The sequence below is a fragment of the Sciurus carolinensis genome, chromosome 16, assembly GCF_902686445.1.
Source record: "Sciurus carolinensis chromosome 16, mSciCar1.2, whole genome shotgun sequence".
NCBI classification, from domain to species: Eukaryota; Metazoa; Chordata; class Mammalia; order Rodentia; family Sciuridae; genus Sciurus; species Sciurus carolinensis.
Window position 1 is genome coordinate 27,208,915 of NC_062228.1, and position 23,386 is coordinate 27,232,300.

General features: G+C 38.2%; 1 protein-coding gene across 2 annotated transcripts in view; it reads right to left on the reverse strand.

Annotated features, from left to right (window-relative positions):
• The window catches only part of Nup93 (nucleoporin 93), a 98,997-nt gene that overhangs the window by 57,239 nt on the left and 18,372 nt on the right, over positions 1-23,386 (reverse strand). For both annotated transcript variants that reach the window (XM_047529621.1, XM_047529620.1), the window contains exon 3: positions 15,371-15,488. In XM_047529621.1, coding sequence (XP_047385577.1) covers positions 15,371-15,488 — 118 coding nt within the window. The remainder of the gene's footprint in view (positions 1-15,370; positions 15,489-23,386) is intronic.

Genomic DNA, 23,386 nt, shown 5'->3' on the forward strand with positions numbered 1-23,386 from the left:
TCCTGAGCCTGGATTTCATGGAACTTTAAGTTACTACATGGGGGTGACGGTGGTTGCAAAAGAATAGCTTCTAGCTTACGAGTTCTTGTTAGCAATGTACTTTACACAACAGATGTATTTCTCACCAGGTTGATTGTAAACAGAATTTTTTTAAACAAAATCTATTTTAAATTCAGTAGGGAAGCTGTTATATGAAGGAATACTAAAGCTAAACATTGTCCCAAGATTTCTTTTATAAATCCAGATACTCAAAATGGATTTGCTTAACACAGCAGCTTACTGCTGGGAAGGTAGCTCCATTGGTAGAGTGCCTGACTAGCATGCATGAGGCCTTGGGTTCAATTCTCAGTATCACTGAAAACAAAAGCAAAAACAAAACAGTAAAAAGCAGAGTCCACCTTATTACTATTATTTTAGAGGAAAACACTAAAATCTTAATTTTCATGTAAATATCTGCTGCACATATTTCTTATTTCTGCTATAACTGAAAAACACTGATTAGGCCAGATACTGGTTAAAAATAAATAAAGAATAAATAACTCCCCAATAAAAGAACAGGGTTATTACAACTACTTAGTCCTCAACAATTTAAATAAGGGAAAAAATATTTCACTTTGGGGTCAGAATTTCACATTCACTAATACACAAACTATAGGTCCCCAAATATTTTCTATGATGAAAATTTGTAAATATCCTTTTAGTTTCTCATTAATTCATACAGTAAAATTAAATATGGCATTCTCAAAGCTATAAGTAAAATCTGGCACTGAAATACGATAAAATTATATTCAGGGATATAAGTCTTAAGAAAAAAAAGAACTATAAGAGATAATAACCAGAGTAAAAATGTACATGAGAAATAAAATGAATTTGAAACAGAAAACAGTGATGACATGTGGGATGCTCATGGAAGAGGGGAGAGGAGCCCCTTGCTTTTTCACCCACCAAGTCAGGTAGGACAGCCACAGCAGGGGAGGACACAGCTTTGTTTAGGTCCCAGGAATTTACACCACCCTATAAAATACTGTTGTCAGGTTTTCGTCCCTGTACCGTGCCCTTCTCATCTCTAAAACAGGGACATGGATCTGCAATTCTAAACATTTTTTTAAATATAAAAAAATGATTTTATAATCTGCCTGCCCTGCACTGTTCTCTCCACCAGTCTTCCTGCTAGGATACACGGAAATGGCTTTAAAAACAATGGTCTTGTTTTATTAACTTGCTTTTTTTTTTTTTTTTTTTTTAACATGCTTCTTAACAGTAAATCTTCCAGCAAAACATTTCCAGTTCTACTACTTTGCCATCTCACATCCTCAGTCAACACAGGGGCATTTCAAATATTCAAATTCCCTCAATAAGCCTGTAACACTGAAAATACAATCAGGACGAAGTCTATATTCTATCCACGCACAGTATTTAACAAAACATTATACACAGGAAAAGTGTTCAATGAAGTGATCGGCCTGTTAAGTTGTTAAAGGCTGTTATTCAGAAGGTTTAGAAATGTCTACACAACTACACACTGTCAGTCATTTCAGACTGTAGTACTTCTTGGCAAATTTCCAATTAGAATTTAATCCAGTGAAGTATTCCTGTAAAACTACCTGTATCGTACTAGAACTTAATCTGGTAAAGTACCCCATAAAGGTAACTACATATGATTTCTAAAATCAAAAGACAATTAAGTCTTATGGAAAGTATATTGAAGCTGAAGCCAGAAAAACTAGATTTTAACTACACACAAGTCATTTGCCTCATCTGTAAAATGGGAAAATACCCCAGTATCTGAAGAAGGCCACATGGATCTTCAACTGCCTATGCAAGAGGATTATTCTTTGAAGCGAAGAAGCCATTTCAAATGACTTCTAAAACACCGCCTGCACATTTTAATACATTTTTCAAATATGCAGACTGATTTAGACATTTCCAAGGAAATACTTTATTCTGCCTCTCTACTTTCTCTCATGGCATCTGTTGTTACTAGCAGCTAAAGAAAAGTAAAATCTAATGTCATTAACAGTAAACCCAAGACCTAGAGCATTCATTTAATGGTGTGTGGGGGGGGGCCTGGACAGAGAGAAGCAAATGCAAAGGTAAACAGAAAGAGGATGAGAAGCCAGGGAGAAAGACAGAGGAAATCAGGTTGCTGAATAAAAACAGCAAGTCCATCTTTCTCCTCTCCTGGCTCCTACTGATGGCAGACGGTGTATTTAATCTGCTGAGAGACCAGATTTGAGACCTCCTTTTGGCATAGTCCATCCATGAATTATTAACGTTTGCAGAAGCAAAAGCACATCCGCCCACAGCAATCAGAGAGGATAATGATGATCAATCAAGATGGGATTATTAATCCCCCACATCCCTTTTCCTCTCTATGTGTCTCCCTCTCTATTTTCATTCTCCTCTGGGTCTGACTGCTTTTGGGGCAATGCATTTTGGGCTACAACCTTATTATCAAACTCAATACCTCCAGAGTGAAAAAACTGTAATTGACAAAATTATAAACCATTGGTTTAAAGAAAAATTATATACGTGTTTTAAATATACATGTTATTGATCACGATGATTTTGATGAAGTAGAAAAAAATAAAGGTGGTTACAAATTCTTTATGGACTCAAAATCTTGAAAGATAAACTGCTCTACAGGCTGATGAAAAACCCAGGGTAGTCACAGGTGCATGGAGCTGAAAATCAGCAGTCATCCAAAGAAGTAGGGTTTTCCTAGACTTCTGTGCTTAGGGTAATCCAGTGGGTCTCACACTGGAGCATCTGTTAAAATAGATTCCAGGTCCCACCCCCAGGGACAACGTCAATCTTTGGGTCTGTGAATGTATATTTCTAACAAGTTCCCACAGGGTGTTGATGTTCCTGGTCTGGGTACCACACTTTACTACCACTAACCAACTAACCAAAAGCTTGCTTCTAGTTGCTAAAGGTGTGCAGGCCATGAGAAGAAAACAGAAGGAAATTAAAACCAACCTAAGGTAGATGGAAGGTTAACTCAAAAGACAGAGATGAGACCTGTGGCTCCATTCCTTCCTCACTCCAGTTACAAGCCAAGAGGGCTCTGCAACAGGAAGCTGAACAGTCAATAAGCGATGCACATGAGATTGGGAGGTAGACTAACTTACAACTTCATTCCCAAAACATAAGAAACACAACTGAAGTCTTCTTTTCCATGGCCATTTTCTCCCCTCTGCTTAGGATTTGGCTTTGATGTATAATCTATCCTCAAAAAATAAATAAATCCTAACAGTCTCACTCAAACCTCAGTTGACCATGTACTATAACAGAAAACTCTTGCAGACCTTCAATACCTAGCTGAGTAAGACTCTAAAAAATCAAAAGTAGAAAATTAGCAGAGGCTTTAGGCAAGGGCCAAAACAAAAAAATGCACTTTAGTGTACCTATTAAAAGAGTGAGTGAAACATGAGCAAATAGCTAGATGGGTAAATAAATTCCGGGTGGTTTTTTTTTTTTTTTTTTTTTTTTTGGGGGGGGTGGCATTTGCAAATGCAGAAAATGCAAGCAGGCACTGCAGTGGAAAAACAAGAAAGAAACCCACCTGTGGAAGGCACAAGGCCAGGCTTCCACAGTCCCACCAACCCCACGCCCTCACACCCAGACACGCTCACTGCACGGGCAGGGCAGCCGTGGTGGGGCAGTGCCCGGCTCTGGCAGCCATTCTAACAGTATTTCCCTACTAGTCCTTGATCAGGAAAAAAAAGAAGAAAACCCTACTGAACAATATTCTCCACTTCCTTCCGCCCCTTAGTACCTCTAAGGGTCTGGTACACACTCCTATTAGCAATGGCAGTTCCTGAGGACAGTTAAAAGGCTGAGGCAAGGGGGGAAGGTGGCAGAGAAAGGAGGAATGTGAAGGAAGAGGCAAGAAAAGACAGACAAAAAGAATGAAAGGATGAAGAAGGAAGGCCAGAGAAGGAAGAGAGAGAGGGAGGGAGAAAGCAGCAGAGGAGGAGAGATCAAGGGTAAAATAGAAAGCAAAAAAATGGCAAAAAAAAACACAAAAAAACCTTTCCTCCAATCTGCCCTACACACTGACATTCTAGTCCACCTACAGTTCCAATACGGCACCTGCTTCAGTTTGCAACCATGCATTTCTCCTGGCAGCAATGACCTACTCAGACAGCACAAGGTCAGCTGACAGGCTCCAGTGTGGGGCAGCTCAAACCCCCTGAGCCCCTTCACATGAAGGAGAGCAACACGAGGTTTGTCCCCACTCAGCGGAGTCCACAGGCTCTTCTAGGAAGAGTTTTCGTCCTCACAACTGGTTTAGTTAACCAGCTAATGTTTCACCTAGGAACTATGGAAATATAAATTCAAAAAAACAGGTAAGAAAATGTCCAAGAGGAAACAGGGACAGAACTTTAAGAAATGCAACCAGTGGTGAAAGAACTGGCTGAATGTCTTTGCAGAAAAGAATAGTATAGAAGGTACCCCACCAGTCCACCCCTCGACGCCTTCCTGAGGAGAGTAGAGGGCAATGCATAAAGAATCATCTGCTTTCAAGTTCCACCTTTGATAATAACTAATCTCTTTATTTTGGTCTCAATTTCTTCTCCTTCTAAACAAAGATGATGCCAACACCTTTTGGATTTATCTCAAACACTGCAGTGACAAACACATGAGTGACGGACAAAGTCCACTGAAGAGGACTATATAAACAGCAGGATTATCAGGATGGACTCCTCCAAGTTCACACAAAAATTCCTGGCCTGTTACTTCTCCCCTAAATCTTCTGAATTAGGACAGTCACAGACCTTCCCTCACTAACCAGTCTTCAAAATGGTTTCAGGGGATAATTAAACGATGTAATAGTTGTGAAATCTACAAACTTCAGATCACTTTTCACACAACAGGAAGCTTTTTCATTACAGAATAAAGGAAAAGACTGCACATCATTCTACAGGAATTGATCAACTCCAAGCTGTGAAGCCATTTTTACAGTCTAACACACACTTCACGTGCTAATGTTTAAACTCATCAATTTTCCTTGCCATTTCAAACAGAAGATGCTAAATAAGCTCAAGTATCTGGTCAAAAAGCTCAACACTCTTAACATAGTGGCCGTTCCAATAACTTTACAGGGCAGTGTAACAGCCAAGAAAGTGTGCTGTGGAGTCATTTTCTAAGTTTTCTGAATTAAGCATGTCCTACTTTTGTAATTAGGCAGGGAAGTGAGTTTCTATCTGGTTCTCATTTATACTCTCAAAATCCCAGATTTAATGTTTCCTTGCCATCTCACTCCCTCAGTCTTAACTCCAAGGTGAGGGCATACCCTCTAGTTCTGGTCAAGAGTGCCCAGGCTGTGAAAGAAAAGGGCAGCAGTTCTTTGTAACCGATGATCGCTTCTGAGCCCCTGCCCAGCTTCCACCACAAAGCAGGACACCACACAGTCCTCAGCTGGATTCTAATTTCAACTCCACACCCAGAGGGTGGTACTAGGTGAATGCCAAGGTCACTTATGCAGGGTGCTTAAGTGAGACCTAACTGCACACTCAAAGCCAACCCTTTTCAGTTTCCTGCTTAGTCTTCTTTTCATGAGTCTGTTAGGTTAGTTCACATTTATTTACAAGGGCCAGTTAGTCCAGAGAGGAAGAATTTGCTTAAGTCAAGCGTTCATGTTCTGTGGAACACAGTTCATGCTGTCTCCTAGAAGTGAATCATTTTGGTGTAGATAAATTCCTATAATCTGGAGTATACATAAAGTTGAGAGCTTTGTGTCTTTAAAAACCAAATACACATAATATCTTCAGACAGCCAAATCATATTACACGATACAAGATATCAACATTCCGGCACACTGCCAGAGTTTAATGGCCAGTTAGACACTAAGTAAGGAAATGGGTCTGCATTAAACCTACAAATAAGACAACAATCAATAGTTCAGTATTACAGTAAAAATTTGATGTGCCCTTTAAAAATTGCTTCTAGCCTCATCCTTCTAACCTAAGCTCAGCTTCTGAAACAAAACAAAGAAGGTCAAGCAAGAAGTTGAACACAACCTATTTTCACAAGCACAACCAACGCTGCTCCAAGATTTCACAGAAATCCTTTTAGTGTACCTGTAGGGCAGGAAACCTGAGAAAGAATAGGCTGAGCTTTAGACAGTAAATTAAACTGACAGCTCAGCAAGCAGAAAACTGTGGCAAAAAAGCAAGCACCTGGAGATAAACAGATGAAGCAGGTTTGGCTTCCTGTGAAATTTGCCTCCCCCTAAAACCCAGCAGGAGTTGTACTAAGGATTAGAAAGTATGCTCCAGTTTTTTTCTCAATAAACATTATTTCACTACATTCATATAAATGAGACCAATGCCTACCATATCCATTTGAAAGACAGTTCATCTTTCTCTGGCATTGTGGGCTTTCTGTTCTTTATTTTGCTCTAAATATGCAATCAATTACACTTTATACCTCAAGCCTGGCTTACCCAGCCTCCAAAGGCCTTAGGTTCCCCTTGTGTGAAATGGGATTAATGGTAAGTATCCACCTCAGATAACTGCTATGAAGATTAGATGAGGAAGCCCAGAAAGTGCACAGTGCAGTGTCTACATATAATAAATGCTCATTAAACCTCAGTGTTGCCTCCCTGGTGTTAGGTGGGATAAAAGAGAAGACAGGAATTTAAACTTGTCTTTGAATGGTGTTTCCCTGCACAGGGAGGGAGGCAGGGAGAGAAGGAAGGACAGACAGAGGCAGAGAGGGAGGGAAAGAGGCAGGCAGGCAGAATTATTTAAACTCACAGTACTGAAGTATGATCAAAAGAGTACCCAGTCTGGAAATGGTTTACTCCCAGTCTGCATCAGATTAAGTACCAAAACTGAGAACAAGCAGTTACAAACTTTTATAGCAATCTGACAGAGTAATTTTATGTCTATCAAATCTAATTTTAAAATCAGGGTTTGTATTTGTCTTTATTTCACTTTTTTCTAGTAATTTATTTGTACTGCATTTTATAAAAGTATCTCTCATTCTTAGACAAACCAGGTGGTTGGGGTTGCAGGGAGGATTAGTTAAAAAGCACTGATTTAGTAAAAGCACCTTGAATGAATAACACCCATCACTGTATTTCTTCAACACTAAGACATCCGGGGCAGTTTAGAGCCTCATCACAGAACCAAGTGTTTCTGTAAATGCAGGTAAACTTGCTCATTTAGAGATGAGTCCTGCTGAGACAGACTGATAAGCACTGTGAATAAGAGAACCAGCAAGAGAGAACTAAATACTCCCAGAAAATACCACGCCAGTGTTTTCTGAAATTAAGTGTATCATAATTTTCCATGGCTGTCTCTACCTGTTCCTAAGATAGCAACAGCAATGTAAAACACTAAAAAAAAGTGGGGCAGGGAGGAGTAGAGGAAAGTCTTTCCCATATCTTTTTGCTCATGCCAATCAAAGAAATAAACCAAATTAGGCAGGAATAATAAAAAGCAGCCTACAAATCCACCCTCCCACTTATATTCTGCTGACCTGATCCTCCCCTTTGTTTTATAAATTAAACAAATAGCCCCGTCCTAGTGGTAAAGATGCCTTATAAGACAAGAGCTCTTTCCGAGCAATTGTTCAGCAGCTGTGTCACGCCCAGCCCTCCCTGCTCACAGACTCTGCTGCACTGCTCCAAGCACTGCAGTTCTCTGAGAAGTGCAGGCAGGTTTGGGGAGGACACCTCAGCCTCACGGCCACTCTACAGTGAGAAGAGGGGTCTGGCCCCTCTGTCCTCTACAATAATTAAAGTGCCGCATGCACCACTGCTGACCTTGCAGACCAGCAGCTTTCACAGTCAACGGCCTTCACCCTTGCGGCTGCCAGCAACCTGGGCTCAGGGAATGCACTCAGCCTCTCCATATCTGAAGTGCAAGATGGAAGCTGAGCGTTTATAAATCAGAAAAAAAAAAAAATGCTTTAAACGAAAGTGATAAACACTGGTTCTAAGTATAGGTCTTGTAGTCAGAGGATGCTGCCCCTCAGCTCCTAGTGTCTTTTCCTGGTCCTCACCAAACAAACAAATGACAAACAAAAGGAAGCAAATCTAAGTTTCCCCCATCTGAGCCCCTCTACGTTTCTTCACAGAATGTGGATTTGTAAGGAGACACTAGCAACCTGAGCTCCAAAGTTTTTTAACTGGGGAGCCACACTTTGCAACTACCACCAATCAAAAGAGTCATGTCAGGATGCTGGCCTGGAGAGCTCGGAATCGGATATTCTGAAACAGAAATAAGAGATCACAAAGCGCTGTGGCAAGCAGATCAAAGCAGTGCACCAGATCAGGGGCTGCCATCTGAGAATGACAGACTGGTCTACAGTAATGCATTCAATATTTGACAAGGTTTTAACTGCCATTTAAATCACATCCACTCCAGCATCAAATAGTTCAGCAGATAAAAAGCTTTGCCCATTTCTGGTTCCTGAAACCAAGTAATTTAAAGATCCTGGACTGAAGATGACAATATACGTTCCTCATCTCCAGAGTGCTAGGGCATCAATAGATATCGGCAGGTTAAGAGAGAGCAAGGGAAGGAGGGTGGGGAGGACTCAACTCTAGTTCAAAGGCACCAGAGCCTGGCCAATACTGAAGTGCTCTATTAAAATGTTAGATAAATATTTTAGACATGGGCTTGTTCCAAAATACTCTTACAGAACCATTCCAACTTCTTTCTTCTTCAAGTTGGTAATTGATATTCTCTTGCTCACTACAGGATATAAGAAACCTCTGAGAAGACAAAAAAGCCTGTCATTTCCTGCTTGCCCAGAATGCATTCAGCATCCATTTACTTGCTTGTTCTGAAAGCCCTGCATTCAAGAGTAAGTGTGAATGGACAAATAAAAGGACTGAAATCTTATGTGCCTGGCTCACATAAAAGCAGCTTTTTCACATTTTATACAAACACATTTTTATTCCAAAGTTACCATTTTTAATTCCATTCACAGAATACTTTAATGAATTGCATAATTTGCCACCAGACCACAATGACTACCTTTCCCCTTATCAGGAACAGGAAGAAAAATTAAAGTATTTCTGTCAGTACAGTAATCAGCATTAGGCTACCTGATAATAAACACAAAACAAGACGACACATTAGCCTGCCTCTGGGAATACCCCATTTTATTTTTTACAAGTTTACTAGTTTTTACCAGCTCTGAGACTAACACTAGGTCATTTATTTATGACAAGGAACAGCAAATATTCATCAGTTTTAAGCAAGATAGTGTAGACACCATTGTGTTCATACATGGAACAAAGCCTCGTGTGACTGTCCCTGAAATACAATCACTGTGTGTCTTTTCTACATGCAGTTCAGCCTCTACACCTGAATCCTGGGCTAAAATATACCTGATCTCCCAAGAAGAGGCTCCTGTCCAACTAACAGTGTGGATTCATGAGAATTTGCTAGTGAGTTCAAGAGCACTAACTACAGGCTGTGTGAAGTCCAGGGTAGGTAGCTGTTATAAGCTGGAAAAGGACAAAATACAAATTCCCATTAAAGATGTCTACAAATGCAAAGGAAAGCTGCCATAAACTTCCCGCAGATTCTCTTTGGGGCAAGGGGAATATATGAAGGAGATCAATAAACAAATGCTAACTAAAAATCTGGACTATAAGAGGCAGGGAACAGTCTCATAGTTTTATATTATGTGAAAACATTAAAGAGCAAAATCTTATTCCTTGGAAATTCATAGTCTATAATTCAAAATTTCTCATCCTTTGATTTAGACCAGTCACCATTTTGTACAGAGGATTCTGCTCTAGCACATCAAGTACAAAAACAAGATGGAAGACAGGTGTGTTTAGATTACTTAAATCATGTCTCAGAATTATCATACAAAGTATCGTATACAAACAGATGCAAATCTTTGTGAATGAATCTTATCTCTTTCTTAGATTTACCACAGCAGCTCTGTAATAACTCTCCTTGCCATTAAGCCATTAAGGTTTCTATAAACAGATGAAATGACAACTGCATTTCTTTCAAACTAGTCCTGGAATTGGGACACTGCTTACCCATTCTGACTGCACTTTCTTTCCCTCAACTGATTTAACTAGGGAAATTTACTGCATTTTTTCTTCAATATTAATAGTTACCCAGTAATATTCCTAAAGAGCTACTATTAGCACACCAATCATTCTAGGCAAGTCTGACCTTTCCAACAAACTGCCACAGGATTTCTGCAACCTGCTCCCAAGCAACTTGCCAATACTACAGATACACAATCAAATACAGTGAGCAGCACAACTACTTTTCCTCTTCACTGTCATATATAGCTGAATTTAAGCAGCAGTATCTTAAGTCTCAAGATAGAAAATTAAAAGGTAAATATCAAAATAACAATTGAGATAATGAAGGGTTACAATACCATTGATTCATTTTCATACTTAAAAAGCCATTTAGTTTCTTCTCTTTTTAAAAGATAAACTAAAAAAATTGATTTGAAGACCTTCTATTTTTCCAAAGACAGAAAAAAAAAGTAAATATTATAGAGTGTGATAAGTAAAATAAGTTTTTGACAAGTTAATCATCTTTGCATCATTAATCTTAGATGTGACAGATCAATTTTCCTGACTCTAATTTTCTCATGGCATTTTATCCTATGTTTAAGACTTCTTTTTCTCTTTACTTATGTAAGACTGATATTCATCTAGACATTTAGGCAGATAATGAGGGTCTTTGAAACTAAGTTTTTTGTTTTATTTTTGGTATCAAGGGCTGAATTTTCACTAATATAAGATTAGAATTGGCCACTAAGTAAAGTCCAACAACGTAATCTAGATTTCCATTTACTTCCTAAGGGGGCACTCAGAAAGCTCCCTTTTCCTAAGTGGTAAAGCCAACGTATTATATTTGGAGGCCATGGAGAAGACAGATCCAAGAAGGTTATGGAAGAGGAGGCATCTAAGGAAAATCTGAGAGTCTTAGACTGAAATTAAAGTTTGCATATCTCACAGGGGCTACTCCAGGCTAAGGGAAGATGACAAGCAAAAACCTGAAGTATAAAAGAAAAAAGAAAGGGTTAGCAACCTGGTTGGCTGAAACACAGAATGTATATATACAAGACAGCTCCTCCTACATTGGGAACATGCCACTATTTAATCTTATCTATACTAATCCTAAAATCTCTGTTTAATACTTTATAAAAAGACTATTTCTAGTTGGAAAAAAAAAAGTCTCTATAGAAGTCTCTCAAGCACAATACAGACTGTTTGTTGACCTGTTTTGAGAAAGTAAATACTACTGAACTGTGGAGTCAAATAGGGGTAGTCAGTCTCAGGTCCCCAAGTCTCAAAAGAGAATACTAAGGATAAGATCGGATACTTGGGACTTGCAATCAGTGGAAGAACTAACAATAGATGCCTTATTCTAATGCTTCATACTCCATATGGCTGTGAAATATAGTTATATTTTAAAACATTTTATTATTTACACAGTTTTAAAATTTCGGGCACAATTCATTCTGGATGTGTAATGGAATGAAGTGTGTCCCCCAAAAAAGATATGTCCAAGTTCTAACCCTTCATACTGGTATGTGTGATCTTATTTGGACATAGGGTCTTTGTGAATGATCTTGAGATCATTCCGGGTTTAGGATGGGCCCTAAATCCAATGACTGGCATCCTTACAACAAAAAGGAAAGATAGACTTGACACAAGGGAGAACCTGCGGGCATGGAGGAAGAGACTGAACTTACACTACCACATGCCAATGCTAAAAGACACCAAAAGTGGAAAAGGACTCTCTCCTAGAGCTGATGGAGGGAGTGTGGTACTGCTTGATTTTAAATATCTGGACTATGAAACTGTGAAATAAATTTCTATTGTTTTATGCCACTAAGTTTGTGGTAATTCGTTGCAGCATCCCTAGGAAAATAACGAATTTAGCAATAATATCACTGCTTTGGTCCAATGCCATTTGGAAATATTTCTTAATGTTGGGAAACTGCAGCTCCTGTTTCAATGGCCTACTCAGGCTATTTCTACTCAGTCTTCTTGAAATACACATGCATTCAAGGGAAAAAGTCCAAAATATTACTGAGCTATATAAATTTGTACTTTATTATTGTATAATACATTTCATCCAAGGTACATTAGGGCTGTTCAGATCATAGAAAAGACAAGTAATCAGCCCTCAATATTTTTTCTCCAAGGACAGGAGTAAGCCAGTGGATTTCTGAAAGAGGACTTGTAATCAAGTACCACAAAGTCACTTTGAATAGATCAGTACAGTAATTTTAGCAGCATATCCAATTACATTACTGCTCTTTACCTGTATTATACAAATTTGTAGGTCTCTTTATGATCATTTCCAAAAAATAGAATCAATAAACATTTTAAGAAATTCTACTACTCTCATCCATATGTATATTTAAGTGGGTTTTTAAAAATATATTACCATTGCTTGCCACAGCAATTTTTTAAAAAATGCACTCTCAATGCATGCCAACATCACTGATTATGACGAACAACAAAACGGCAACAAAAAAACCCATATTAATTTCAAGCTCCATTAGAAACAGAAAGAAATATAATCAATAGTTACCAAACTAAAAAGAACAATCTATACATGGGAAAATGCCCTTTCAAGCTTTTAAGAAATGCAAACAGCAGGCAGTATAAAATCCTGGACAGCATCTGTCAAAAGATGCATCAGCATTTCCTTTCATAAACAGTACTTTAAGGATCTTATAAAAGGATCTAATAATTTCACTCTGATATTTGGCACATGTGATTAACATTCTCATCTCAAAAAAATGCACTGGTTAGAAAAGCTAAATTCATATACAAAAGTCCATCACATTTATGGTATGTGAATTCAATAAGACTATTAAAATAAATAGGAAGAAAAGATTATCAGATAGGATATCTGGCTTTTTTACACGTTTCAGTTACTGAAACTGTCCACAATTTTATTTTTCTTAGATAACCAACACGTTATCTAAGAATTAAAAAGAGAAGAATTAAAAGAGAAGAATTAAAAAGAGGACCACTCCATGCTAAAGATGCAAGGTGGCTTATCTCTCACATTTGACTACTATACAACTCACGTGCAGGCCTGATATTCCTTTGTGTATGTGAAGTTTAAACACTGGTTAAGCCCTACAAAAACTGAAAACCTTCAAGCCCTATTGGTAAACTTGAACAGTTTAGCTCAGTCCAAAGCTCCAGACTTTTAGATCAAAGCTACATTTTCTTCCTGTAAATCTTTGCTGGCAAGAAGATGAAATCAACAGAGGACTTACTTCCTAACTACCAAGTCTAGACCTTTACTTCAGGTCTAGATGATACACTCTTAACTAACCAAAAATTATCTTGGATTGACCATTTGCATTTCTGAAGCTACTGGAGAAAGTTCAAGAGAGAGGTGAAAAATATTTTTTAATGGTATTGAAGATCCAACCCAGGGTCTTGTGCATGCTAGGCCAGCACTCTACCACTGAGCTATACTCCCCGCCAAAGAGTTGAAATTCTGAAATGGAAACATCCTTAATCTCAAAGTTCAGAGATTCCCCACACAGGACCAAAATTCATAGCCATGCTGTTTCCAAATTAAGACATTCTTTTTGATGGGACAAGCATGCATTACTAGGAAGCTCTCTCATTGGGGGTGTTGTAGGAGGGTGTTCTTACATTAAGCACAAAGTTAGAAGAGATGATCATTACTACTTGATACATTTATAAACCTGCCAAAATCTCAGTGGAGTACCACATCAGTAGAATGCAGGAAGTGCACTGATAAATGCTACCGAGTATTCCAAACAGGTACTCCGAGAATGCCAAAGAAAAAAAGGCAGCTCTTTTTTCAAATAAACAACTTCTTTGATACTTTTAACAATTTTAAAAACACCCAAACAAAAAGAAACCAACTTTTCAGCCAGTGCCATTTCTTCTGCACTATTAGTGTTGTTCCTAAAATATATGTGACTTTGAGCTCTATCCCATTCAGCTCATCTCATCCCTATTTCTTATATTTGTTTATAGAAAACCAAGCAGTTGCACAGGAGGTACAAAGGAGTAGTTAAAAAAAATTTTTTTTTGAGTATGCATGCCATTTTAAGATTACATGGAAATGAGAAGGTACCTATAAGTTGACAGACAAATATGATTTAGCATATAAAACCAGAAAAAAATTGGATTTTCATACTTTGGGAACATATCAACAAGTGGAAATTTTATGAATGTCTATAGCTACTCAACTCTCAAATAAAAGTGTATGTTTCTAGGGCTGGGTTGTGGCTCCGTAGTAGAGCACTTGCCTGACATGTATGAGGCACTGGGTTTGATTCTCAGCACAACATATAAATAAATAAATAAAATAAAGGTCCAATGACAACTTAAAATAACTTTTTTAAAAAGGAAACTCTTACTTTTTAAAAAATAAAAATAAAAAATAAAAGGGTAGGTCTCTAAATTAGAATAAATACAATCAAAACATAGACAGTATGTTCTTGGGAAGGCTAGTGGGGTAGAGTATTAATTCAAATTAAGCCCAAAGAACAACACAACTAGTACCCATTACTACTAAGATTTGCCTTTGCAGAGCCTGAGTTCTTTTCATTTCAAAAGTAAATAAAGACCAGGCAAGGTAGCCCATGCCTGTAGTCCCAACTACTCAGGAGGCTGAGGCAGGAGGATTGATTGCTTGTGCCCAGGAGCTGGAGGCCAGCCTGGGTAACACAGCAAAACCCAACTCAAGAACATAAAGGTAAATCAATTCCACTGTCACATCAACACACAAATGTAGTGTTTCAAATTTGTCAAGCATCACGGACTACAAGGTTTTTCCTTCATAATTTTCTATTCGTTAGATTAGATTAAAACAACTATCAACTCTTAGTGGCATGTTTGGTTTAATGAGACTTCAGCGCTCTATTAGACCATTTCCTAGTGCCACTAATGTAGCCAAATACATCCTGGAAATCACTGAATAGGTTTCAGTAAATAGTACTCTAAGTTTTCCCAAGTTCTTTGCCAACCAATACAAGCAAGATGTAGAAAACAAATGTGAAAGACGAATAGCAAAATTATTTGAGATGTAGTAAAGAAAGCAAGAAAAAATTTGAAATAAATGTCTCTGTGCCTTGGATTAAGCCCAAGGAAGGAAAAGAAATCTGTTCTCATAGAGTTATCTAGAGTGCAGGTTGGAATCGCTTTCTTAAATTCAGTCACACGGAGCACTCTGAAAATAACCAAGTGTTCTCCATTGTAACCCCAAAGCAGAGTCTCCCATTCTTTGAAAATCTGGGGAAGAAGAAAATTAACAAAGACAATGGACTACCTAAATCAGTCAGTAAACAAACAGCACAGGACCTTCAGCCTGGGTTATAGGCTCAGGACTCTACCTGTACCTGGTGGCCTTACCTGAATATCTGTGTCCTTCACAGGCTCAAGAGGCTCAAAAGTGGTGGCTGCACTTAGACTCTCCAGTCGCTGGGAGATGTGGGATATGTCAAGTCCCCGAGACCCAAGGAGAACTGATCTATATTTGGATATAGGGCAGGGAGACAAGAGTGAGGAAAAAGTCAGATTAGGAAAACATTATGCTTCATGCCATACTGCAGAGTATGTTTTCACTCAAAACTTCTTATCTACTGTCCAGATACTTTCATATGGATGTTTTATACCTACTCTATAAAGATCCATCATCTGTGGCTAAACAGACAAAACACTGCATTTAGTAGCAGGAGAGATCTGAGTTCTGATCATGCCGGAATTAGATGGAGGGCCTTTTCTAGAATAAGAAGATAATACCATCACAGGCTAATAGCTCCAAACACTTTACAGTAAAGAAACCCAGGAGGTAGATGTCATTATTCCTCCCCATTTTATACATGGGGGAACTAAGGTACAAAGAGATTAACCAACTTGTCCAAAGTCACAGAGCAAGGAAGTGGCAGAGACAGGTCACAGAGTTCTAGAACACAAACTCTTAACCATCACTCTATACATACAGTCTCTAAAAAGACAGACTGAACAACAAAATTTTAGAAGCTTCGCGAGTAACCTAATCCAGACTTCATTCACTGGGTGAGAAAACTAAAGTTCAGGCAGTCAGTGATTTGCTCAAGAGCAGTCAAACTCAAATCCAAGGTCAGTTCTGCATGGCCTCTCTTCAAAACCAAACACTATGCCAGCATACCTACAAGTTCCCTCTCCACTGCCCAGTACAGGAACACAGCAGACTTATCTGACCATTAAATGCTTTTAAGAGAAATGGGAATAATACAGCTGGCTTTATTTCTAATCATCTGAGCAACATAACAATGGTTAAGCTTAAAACAACAGCAGCAGCAACAAATTCTCACTAATATCTAGAACAATCTCTGGAAGAAATTTGGGGGAATAGATTTTTTAGATTGTTATTTTGGGACTGACTTAGTACTAAAAAATCTCACTGAAAAAGTATATGTCCACTTTGAATCACCCAGCAGCTAAAGCATTCAGCAGCACATTTAACAGTTGTGAGCAGAACCCAAGAGTTTCAGTCCTTACCAGAAAAAGGATTTCCTGTATTTAGTTCCAATCTAATGAACACTGCAGCATGGATTATGTTCATTCAGAGGGTTCATCCTGTAGATTTCGGTCTCCTTTTGGTCAACTAGGATGCTATCCCTGCCGCATGCCCTCCAGGGTATCAGATAAGACAAACTCACCTCTTCTAACACTCCTTACAAGTTACTTTTCTGATACAGTGGTTCTCAGCTCTGGTTGCACAGCGGAATGAATAATCTATGTAACTTTCCTCCCAATATTCAGAATACTCTTGGGTGAAGCCTGGAGCACCTAATGTCCTCCTTTTTCACAAAACAGTTTCACTAAGATATTAATTCACATACCACACAATTTGCCAATTAAAGTGTACAATTCAGAGATTATAGTACATTCATAGAATCACAACAACCATCACCACAATTTTCTTTGCTCCAGAAGAAAACTCTATCATGAGTAGTGTATTCCCATTTCCCCCAAAATCATCCTGAGTTCCTGGCATTCACTAATCTACTTTTTGTCTCTACAGATTTGCCTACTCTGAACACTGCACATAAATGGAATAAGTAATACAATATATAATCTTCTGTGAGCGGGATCTTTCACTTGGCATAATGCTTCAAGGCACAACCATGATGGATCATGTATTAGAACTTCATTCCTTTTCACTGCCAAATGGTATTCCACTGTACAGACATATATATTTTATGTATCCACCCATCAATTGATAGGTATCCACCCATCAATTGGGTTGTTGCCATATTTTTGGTTATTATGAAAAATGCTGCTATGAACATTTCTGCACAAGTTTTTGTGTGAATATGTTTTCACTTCTCTTGGGCATATACCCAGGAGCAGAACTGCTGGGTCAAATAGTAACAACTCTATGTTTAATCTTCTGAGGAACTGCCAGACTGTTCCAAAGTAGTCACATCATTTTACATCATCACAAGCAATGTACACAGGTTCCAATTTTATCCCACATCCTCACCAACTCTTGTTATATCTTTTTTATTAGAGATTTAGTCATCCTGGTGGGTCTCCCTTTTTCTGCTGTGGAAAAAAGTGTTTAAATACAAAATAAAAATAGTGAACCTCTTTGTACTTATAGCTCATTTTCAACAATTCACATGTTTTGTCTATATCCCTACCTACTTTCCTATCACTCAGCTTATTTTGAAGTAGAATCAAGGTTATTCCCCAATTACTTCATGTCTTAAATCTGCTCGTCTAAATGAGATTCAAATAAGGCTGTTACTAGTGAATGGACTGATAGTCCTAAGTCTCTTTCCATCCATCTACAGCCCCTCCATCTCATTTTAACACCCCTGCATCTCATTCACCCCCCCCCGTTTCATTCTTAGTTGTAGATGGACACAATACTTTTATTTTATTTATTTTTATGTGGTGCTGAGGATTGAACTCAGCATCTCATACATGCAATCAAGTGCTCCACACCACTGAGCTACAGCCCCAGCCCATCATTTTTTTTCTTTTTCTTTCTTTTTTTTTTTTTGGGTGCTGGGGATCGAACCCAGGGCCTTGTGCTTACAAGGCAAGCACTCTACTGAGTGAGCTATCTCCACAGCCCCCATTTTTCCCCTTTTAATGTCTTTGAAGGTTCTGATTATTTACCTTTTACAATACAAAAAAAAAAAAACCTGTGAAAATCACCAGAGAAACTTGTTAAATGCAGGTTCTGATTCAAGAGATCTGGAATGGAGCTCAAATTCTACATTTCTAAAAAGCTCACAGAAGATAATGATGTTACTGATACATGGCCTATACTCAAAGTAACAAGGAGGTAGGTAAGCTCCTACAGATTGACTGACTGACTGAATACCCATGATGCTGTCGAGCATGTTCCTCTGTCCTCTGTATTGCCTGTAAATTGGAAGTAAGCTCTACAGGTCTGATCAGATTCAGGAGCCACTGCTGTTGTTGTTAGATTACTTCATACTTTCATCACCAGGCAAGAGGCATATATGCCTGGTTATCTCTATTTGGAATGTGTGTGTCATTGATGTCCATTGCTTAGGTCTATTAATTCCTTAGGGTTTATAAAATGGTGGTATTATAATTCTATCTTTATTAACTAGAATATGTCCATTCAGGAAAATTCCTTTCATCAACTATGCAATTGTCCTGAACAATCAGTTGGTTCTCTAGCATCTTCCAAAGATGACCAATGAGTTTTGTTTTAGTATCATTAGGAAATCATGCATTTAAATACATCTGATGTGTTCCAAGACAGTGCATGGCATCTTACTGATGCTCAAGCTGTCTTATCTTTGATCAGTAAAAGTCTCTGCAAATTCATTTCTCAGGAGTTTTTTGTTGTTTTGTTTTTTCTTTTTCTTTCTTTTAGGCACGTAGTGCTGAGGACCAAACCCAGGGTCTCATGGGCTATACTCCCAGGCCTGAAGGTTTCTCAGTTCTTTTAAATGACTCAAGGTCTTAATAACTTCTTTGCTATCTGGTATGACAAGACATAGTTCATGTTCATTTTATACAGTCCTGCCTCAAACTTTGAATTACCCAACTCTCCAAGAATTCTAATTGCTTCTATTAAGTAATGGACTTTAGAGACAATTATCTGGTTCACTAGATTTGCCAAGTTATTTCTAGGTCTTTTCAACGGTCAGAGCTAAAAATGGAGTTTTCTTAAGACAAATTACATCACGTGTTCATATTGATATTTCCCATTCAAAATTAAGAACACAGGGTTTCAGGTTAACTTCATAGATTTGCATTTGTATCTCCTTTTTCCCACACCAGAAATCTCACTGCCATGACTACCAACATGCTTTATCCTACACTATACCACAACAGTCTCCAACAACCTTTCCCCAACAATAAAACCATTGAAGACAGATTAAAACATTACTTGATAATGTTTCTCCCCTGTGGCTAGTCATCAAAAGGATAAGCATTTGGGTTCATTTGTTTTATTTTCAATTTTTAGGAACTTTTAAATGCTTAATTGTTTTATAATTATGTTAAATATTTGCACAGTTCCAAAGTCAATTTTATTTTTTAAAGGTCCCTATCTTCTCCACCTATTCCTCCCCTTTCGCAGAGGTGACCTTTTGATTATCTTCTATATTAATCATATTTACTTATTTTCTGTATTTGATGCTGTGACATGTGGGGCACTGTTGACACTAAAGGGACTCCCCTCCTGGGGCAGCTAATTCCTAGAGGTAGCAAACAATTCTGCTGCAAGCACATCTTCAATGCAAACCCATCAATCCAGAGCCCAAAACTCCACCCACTTCCTTTATCAGGTTCTCACAGGGTTCTCACACTGGACCACCATCCCCATCCTACTCATCTCCAAACCAGGTACTGCACAACTAAAGACAGCTCCTATCTCCAGAAATCATTCAAACTAATCAATCCTAAATACATCCGTACTGCCTTGCCTTGCCTTGCTTTCCTACAGAAGTCACAGGAAGGGTTCTTGCCCTCATTTCTCCCTTGCTCCCTCTGGGTCCTGATCAGGTTTGGGATGTAATACCAAGAGATACAATGCCATAGACCCATAATCCCAGATGTTGAAATTTCAAAAGATCAAATTCCTAAAAGCATAACTCTGGGGGGAAGAAAACAATTTTAAGAATTCTTTAACAGACATTTTATTTATTTATGTATTTTTCAGGTACCTGGGATTGAACCCAGGGCCTTGCACACAGGCAAGGCAAGTGCTCTACCTCTGAGCTACATTACATCCCCAGTCTTTTTTGGTGAGAAAGGATCTTGCTAAATTGCCCAGGTCTCTGTGATCCTCCTGCCTCAGACTCTTAGAAATTATGATTGCAGGAGGCACATGCCACTTCACTCAACTATTTGCATTTTTAAAAGGAAATTTATTTGAGAAACATATAAACAAAACACTTCATAGGTCACTTTACACAATAAAATAAGCGATATTAACGTATTTTTGCAAGCATAAACAAATGTACTGATGACAAGCACATGGATGTAACGGAAGCAGACAAACCCGTATTCAAAAAGAAACACGTCAAGAAGCAAAACGATAAAAGCTTATCACTATGGCTGGTAATTGTGTACACCCAGCTTTCCACCTGCAGTTATCTTGAAATACCATGATGAACAACCTGTCTTTTACTGAAACTGATCAAAAATCAGGATGGGTTCCCACCAAATACGCAGCTGTCCAAAGAGCTGGGTAATTGAGAAATTTTATCCTTCACAAATGCAGACATTCCTTCTTTTACTGAGTAAGTTTTAATGGTTTTACATATACGCATAATGCTTATACATAAAAATCAATGTTATGATAATGTACTTGCATGAAGTCAAATTTGTAAGAAAAAAGTAAAGAAACAAATGAGAACTCTTTAAAAAGTTCTTAAATAATTTATACTTCCAGTATTGGAAAGGATGTGAAAATGAAATACACAGCACAGTAAATTGAAAAAAATATAATGCTTATGATTTAAAAGTGTGGGGGAAAATTTAAGAAAATTAAAAAGACAATTTGACATATGAAAAAGTATATTATAGAAATAGATTATGGGCAATTACATGAAGGTAGTCCATGTGAGAAACATGCTCACCTGTCCAAACCCAAAGAATGGACTGAGACAAAAGGTAGACAAAGTGAGACTTTAATGTCAGTCTTGCAAGATCAGGTATCTGGAGGAGCAGGCAAACTCAGAGCACTTACAATCAGCGTTGATTCCCCAAAGCACAGGTTCCTCCCCCAGTTCCTCACTGCTGAGTACTATGGGTTACATAATCTTCCCAACCCCTCACACAGGTTTTACAGAAATATACCTTCAGTTGGTCCCACCTCCCATTGTTCTCTTGCAGGCAGAAAGGTCTTTCTGGGACTAAGTACATTTTAGTCCATATGAAGTTTATCTTTATTGGTTAGGCTGGCCCCTTCTCCCTCAGCTCCTGTTTATCAAGGGGCTGTGAATCTGTCACACTCAAGTGTTAACTGCTAGTAACCATTTGTTTTATTTCCTCTTTGGCTGGTTTTCTTTTCCTCAGTAATTTTACATTTAAGGTTAAATACTATATTCTGAAAATGGACCACCGGACTTACTATTTCTCACACTCCATTACTGCAGGTCAAATTTCAGGATCATTACCAAAAATAATAATAATAATAATATATACTATATACATCATATACTATATATTTATATTACATATATTATAATATACATTATATGTATAATACACACACATATACAGTGTATGTGTTGCTGGGGGATAGAACCCAGGGCCTCAGACAGGCTGAGTCACATATCCAGCCCATTAACCTCATTTTGAAGTCTTGCATCAAGATGGATAGCTGCTATTTTTCTTTTAGGACATGCCTCTCCTTAAGAATTCATTCACATTCATTTTCTTTGTGAGGCTGCTCTTTTTAAATTCTTCCATGATCTGATACATGCTGACATAATCATTCCCTACTATGTCTTCCTATCCTCTGCACTATGCTTCTAGGTTGTTTTGGGTAACAACATAGTAAGTCCACTCTGTAGGCACTAAGACCACAAGTTTGGCAGAAACAACAGTGACCAACAAGCGACACCACTGTTTAAAAATCCTCTTATCCTACCATGCACATAATCACTTTCAAACTACTCAGTAACTGCTGGCTTCTTCAGGCAAATGCCGCTTTAATTCATTAAAAGCACCTGGAATTTCATAAGCTGGAAGGAATGCCAATGCAGACAGATGATGGATCTTTAAATTGAGGTTTCATGGTTGCTGTATTGCATAGTCAATCCATCTTCAGAACACGGTTTTCTATCCCTCCTGTATAGCCTTTTCTTTCCCCCAGGGGAACTGCTTTTAGAGATTTTGATGCTCAGGATTTCAACATCAGGATTATGGCATTCGGGCCTGGATCTTTCAAAATCCTGACTGCCCCTCTCCTGATCAATCACAGCACTTCCTGTATGGCCCTGTGTGGTGTGCCATGCCTCCTGTTTCTAGGGGTCTGTGAGTAAAAACTCCCTTCATGAGAGTCATTTCCCTGTCTGTGTGCCTTACCATACCTGATTAAAACAAATCTTGGTACTTTTTAAATACTTTCCTTCTTTTTTATCAGCAATGTGTATGTACATTTGCATCATCTGCTTTCTATAAAAACAGATTGAAAAGATAAAACTCACATACTAAATAATCCAACCCAAGTGTTTAAGTATAATCAGATTTGTACAACCACCACCACAGTCAATTTCAGAACATTTCCTCTCTCAAAAAGAAAGCCTCTATCCATCAGTAATCACTTCCCACTTCCCCATCTCCTCACCTCATGGCAACCACTAACCTATTTTTCTGTCCCTTTAGATTTGCCCATTCTGGACACCGCACATAAATAGAATCACACAATATGCAATCTTTTGTGCTGGTTTCTCTCACTTAATGTAAGACTTTCAAGGTTCACCTATGTTACAGCACATATGAGTATCTCATTCCTTTTTATTACATCCCATCCTATAGCCATGTCCACTTTATGTATCCATTTACCAGTTGGAGGATATTTGGGTTATTTCTGTTTTTTAGCTATTAGAAAATTCAACCATGAACATTCATGTACAAGTTTTTGTGGGGAAAAATGTTTTCATCTCTTGAGTAGACACCTAAGCACAGAACTGCAGTATATATGGCAACTACATTTACCCTTTTGAGGAACTGATGATGTGTTTTCTAATGAGGCTGAACTGTTTTATATTCCCACCAACAATACATGAAGGTTTCAATTTTTTTCCACATCTTGTCAACATCTGTTGTATCTTTGATTACAACCACCCTGGTAGTATGAGGTAATATTTCACTGTTTTTTGACTTACATTTCCCTAATAGCTAATTGCTATACTGGACCAAAGATCTTTTTGCCCA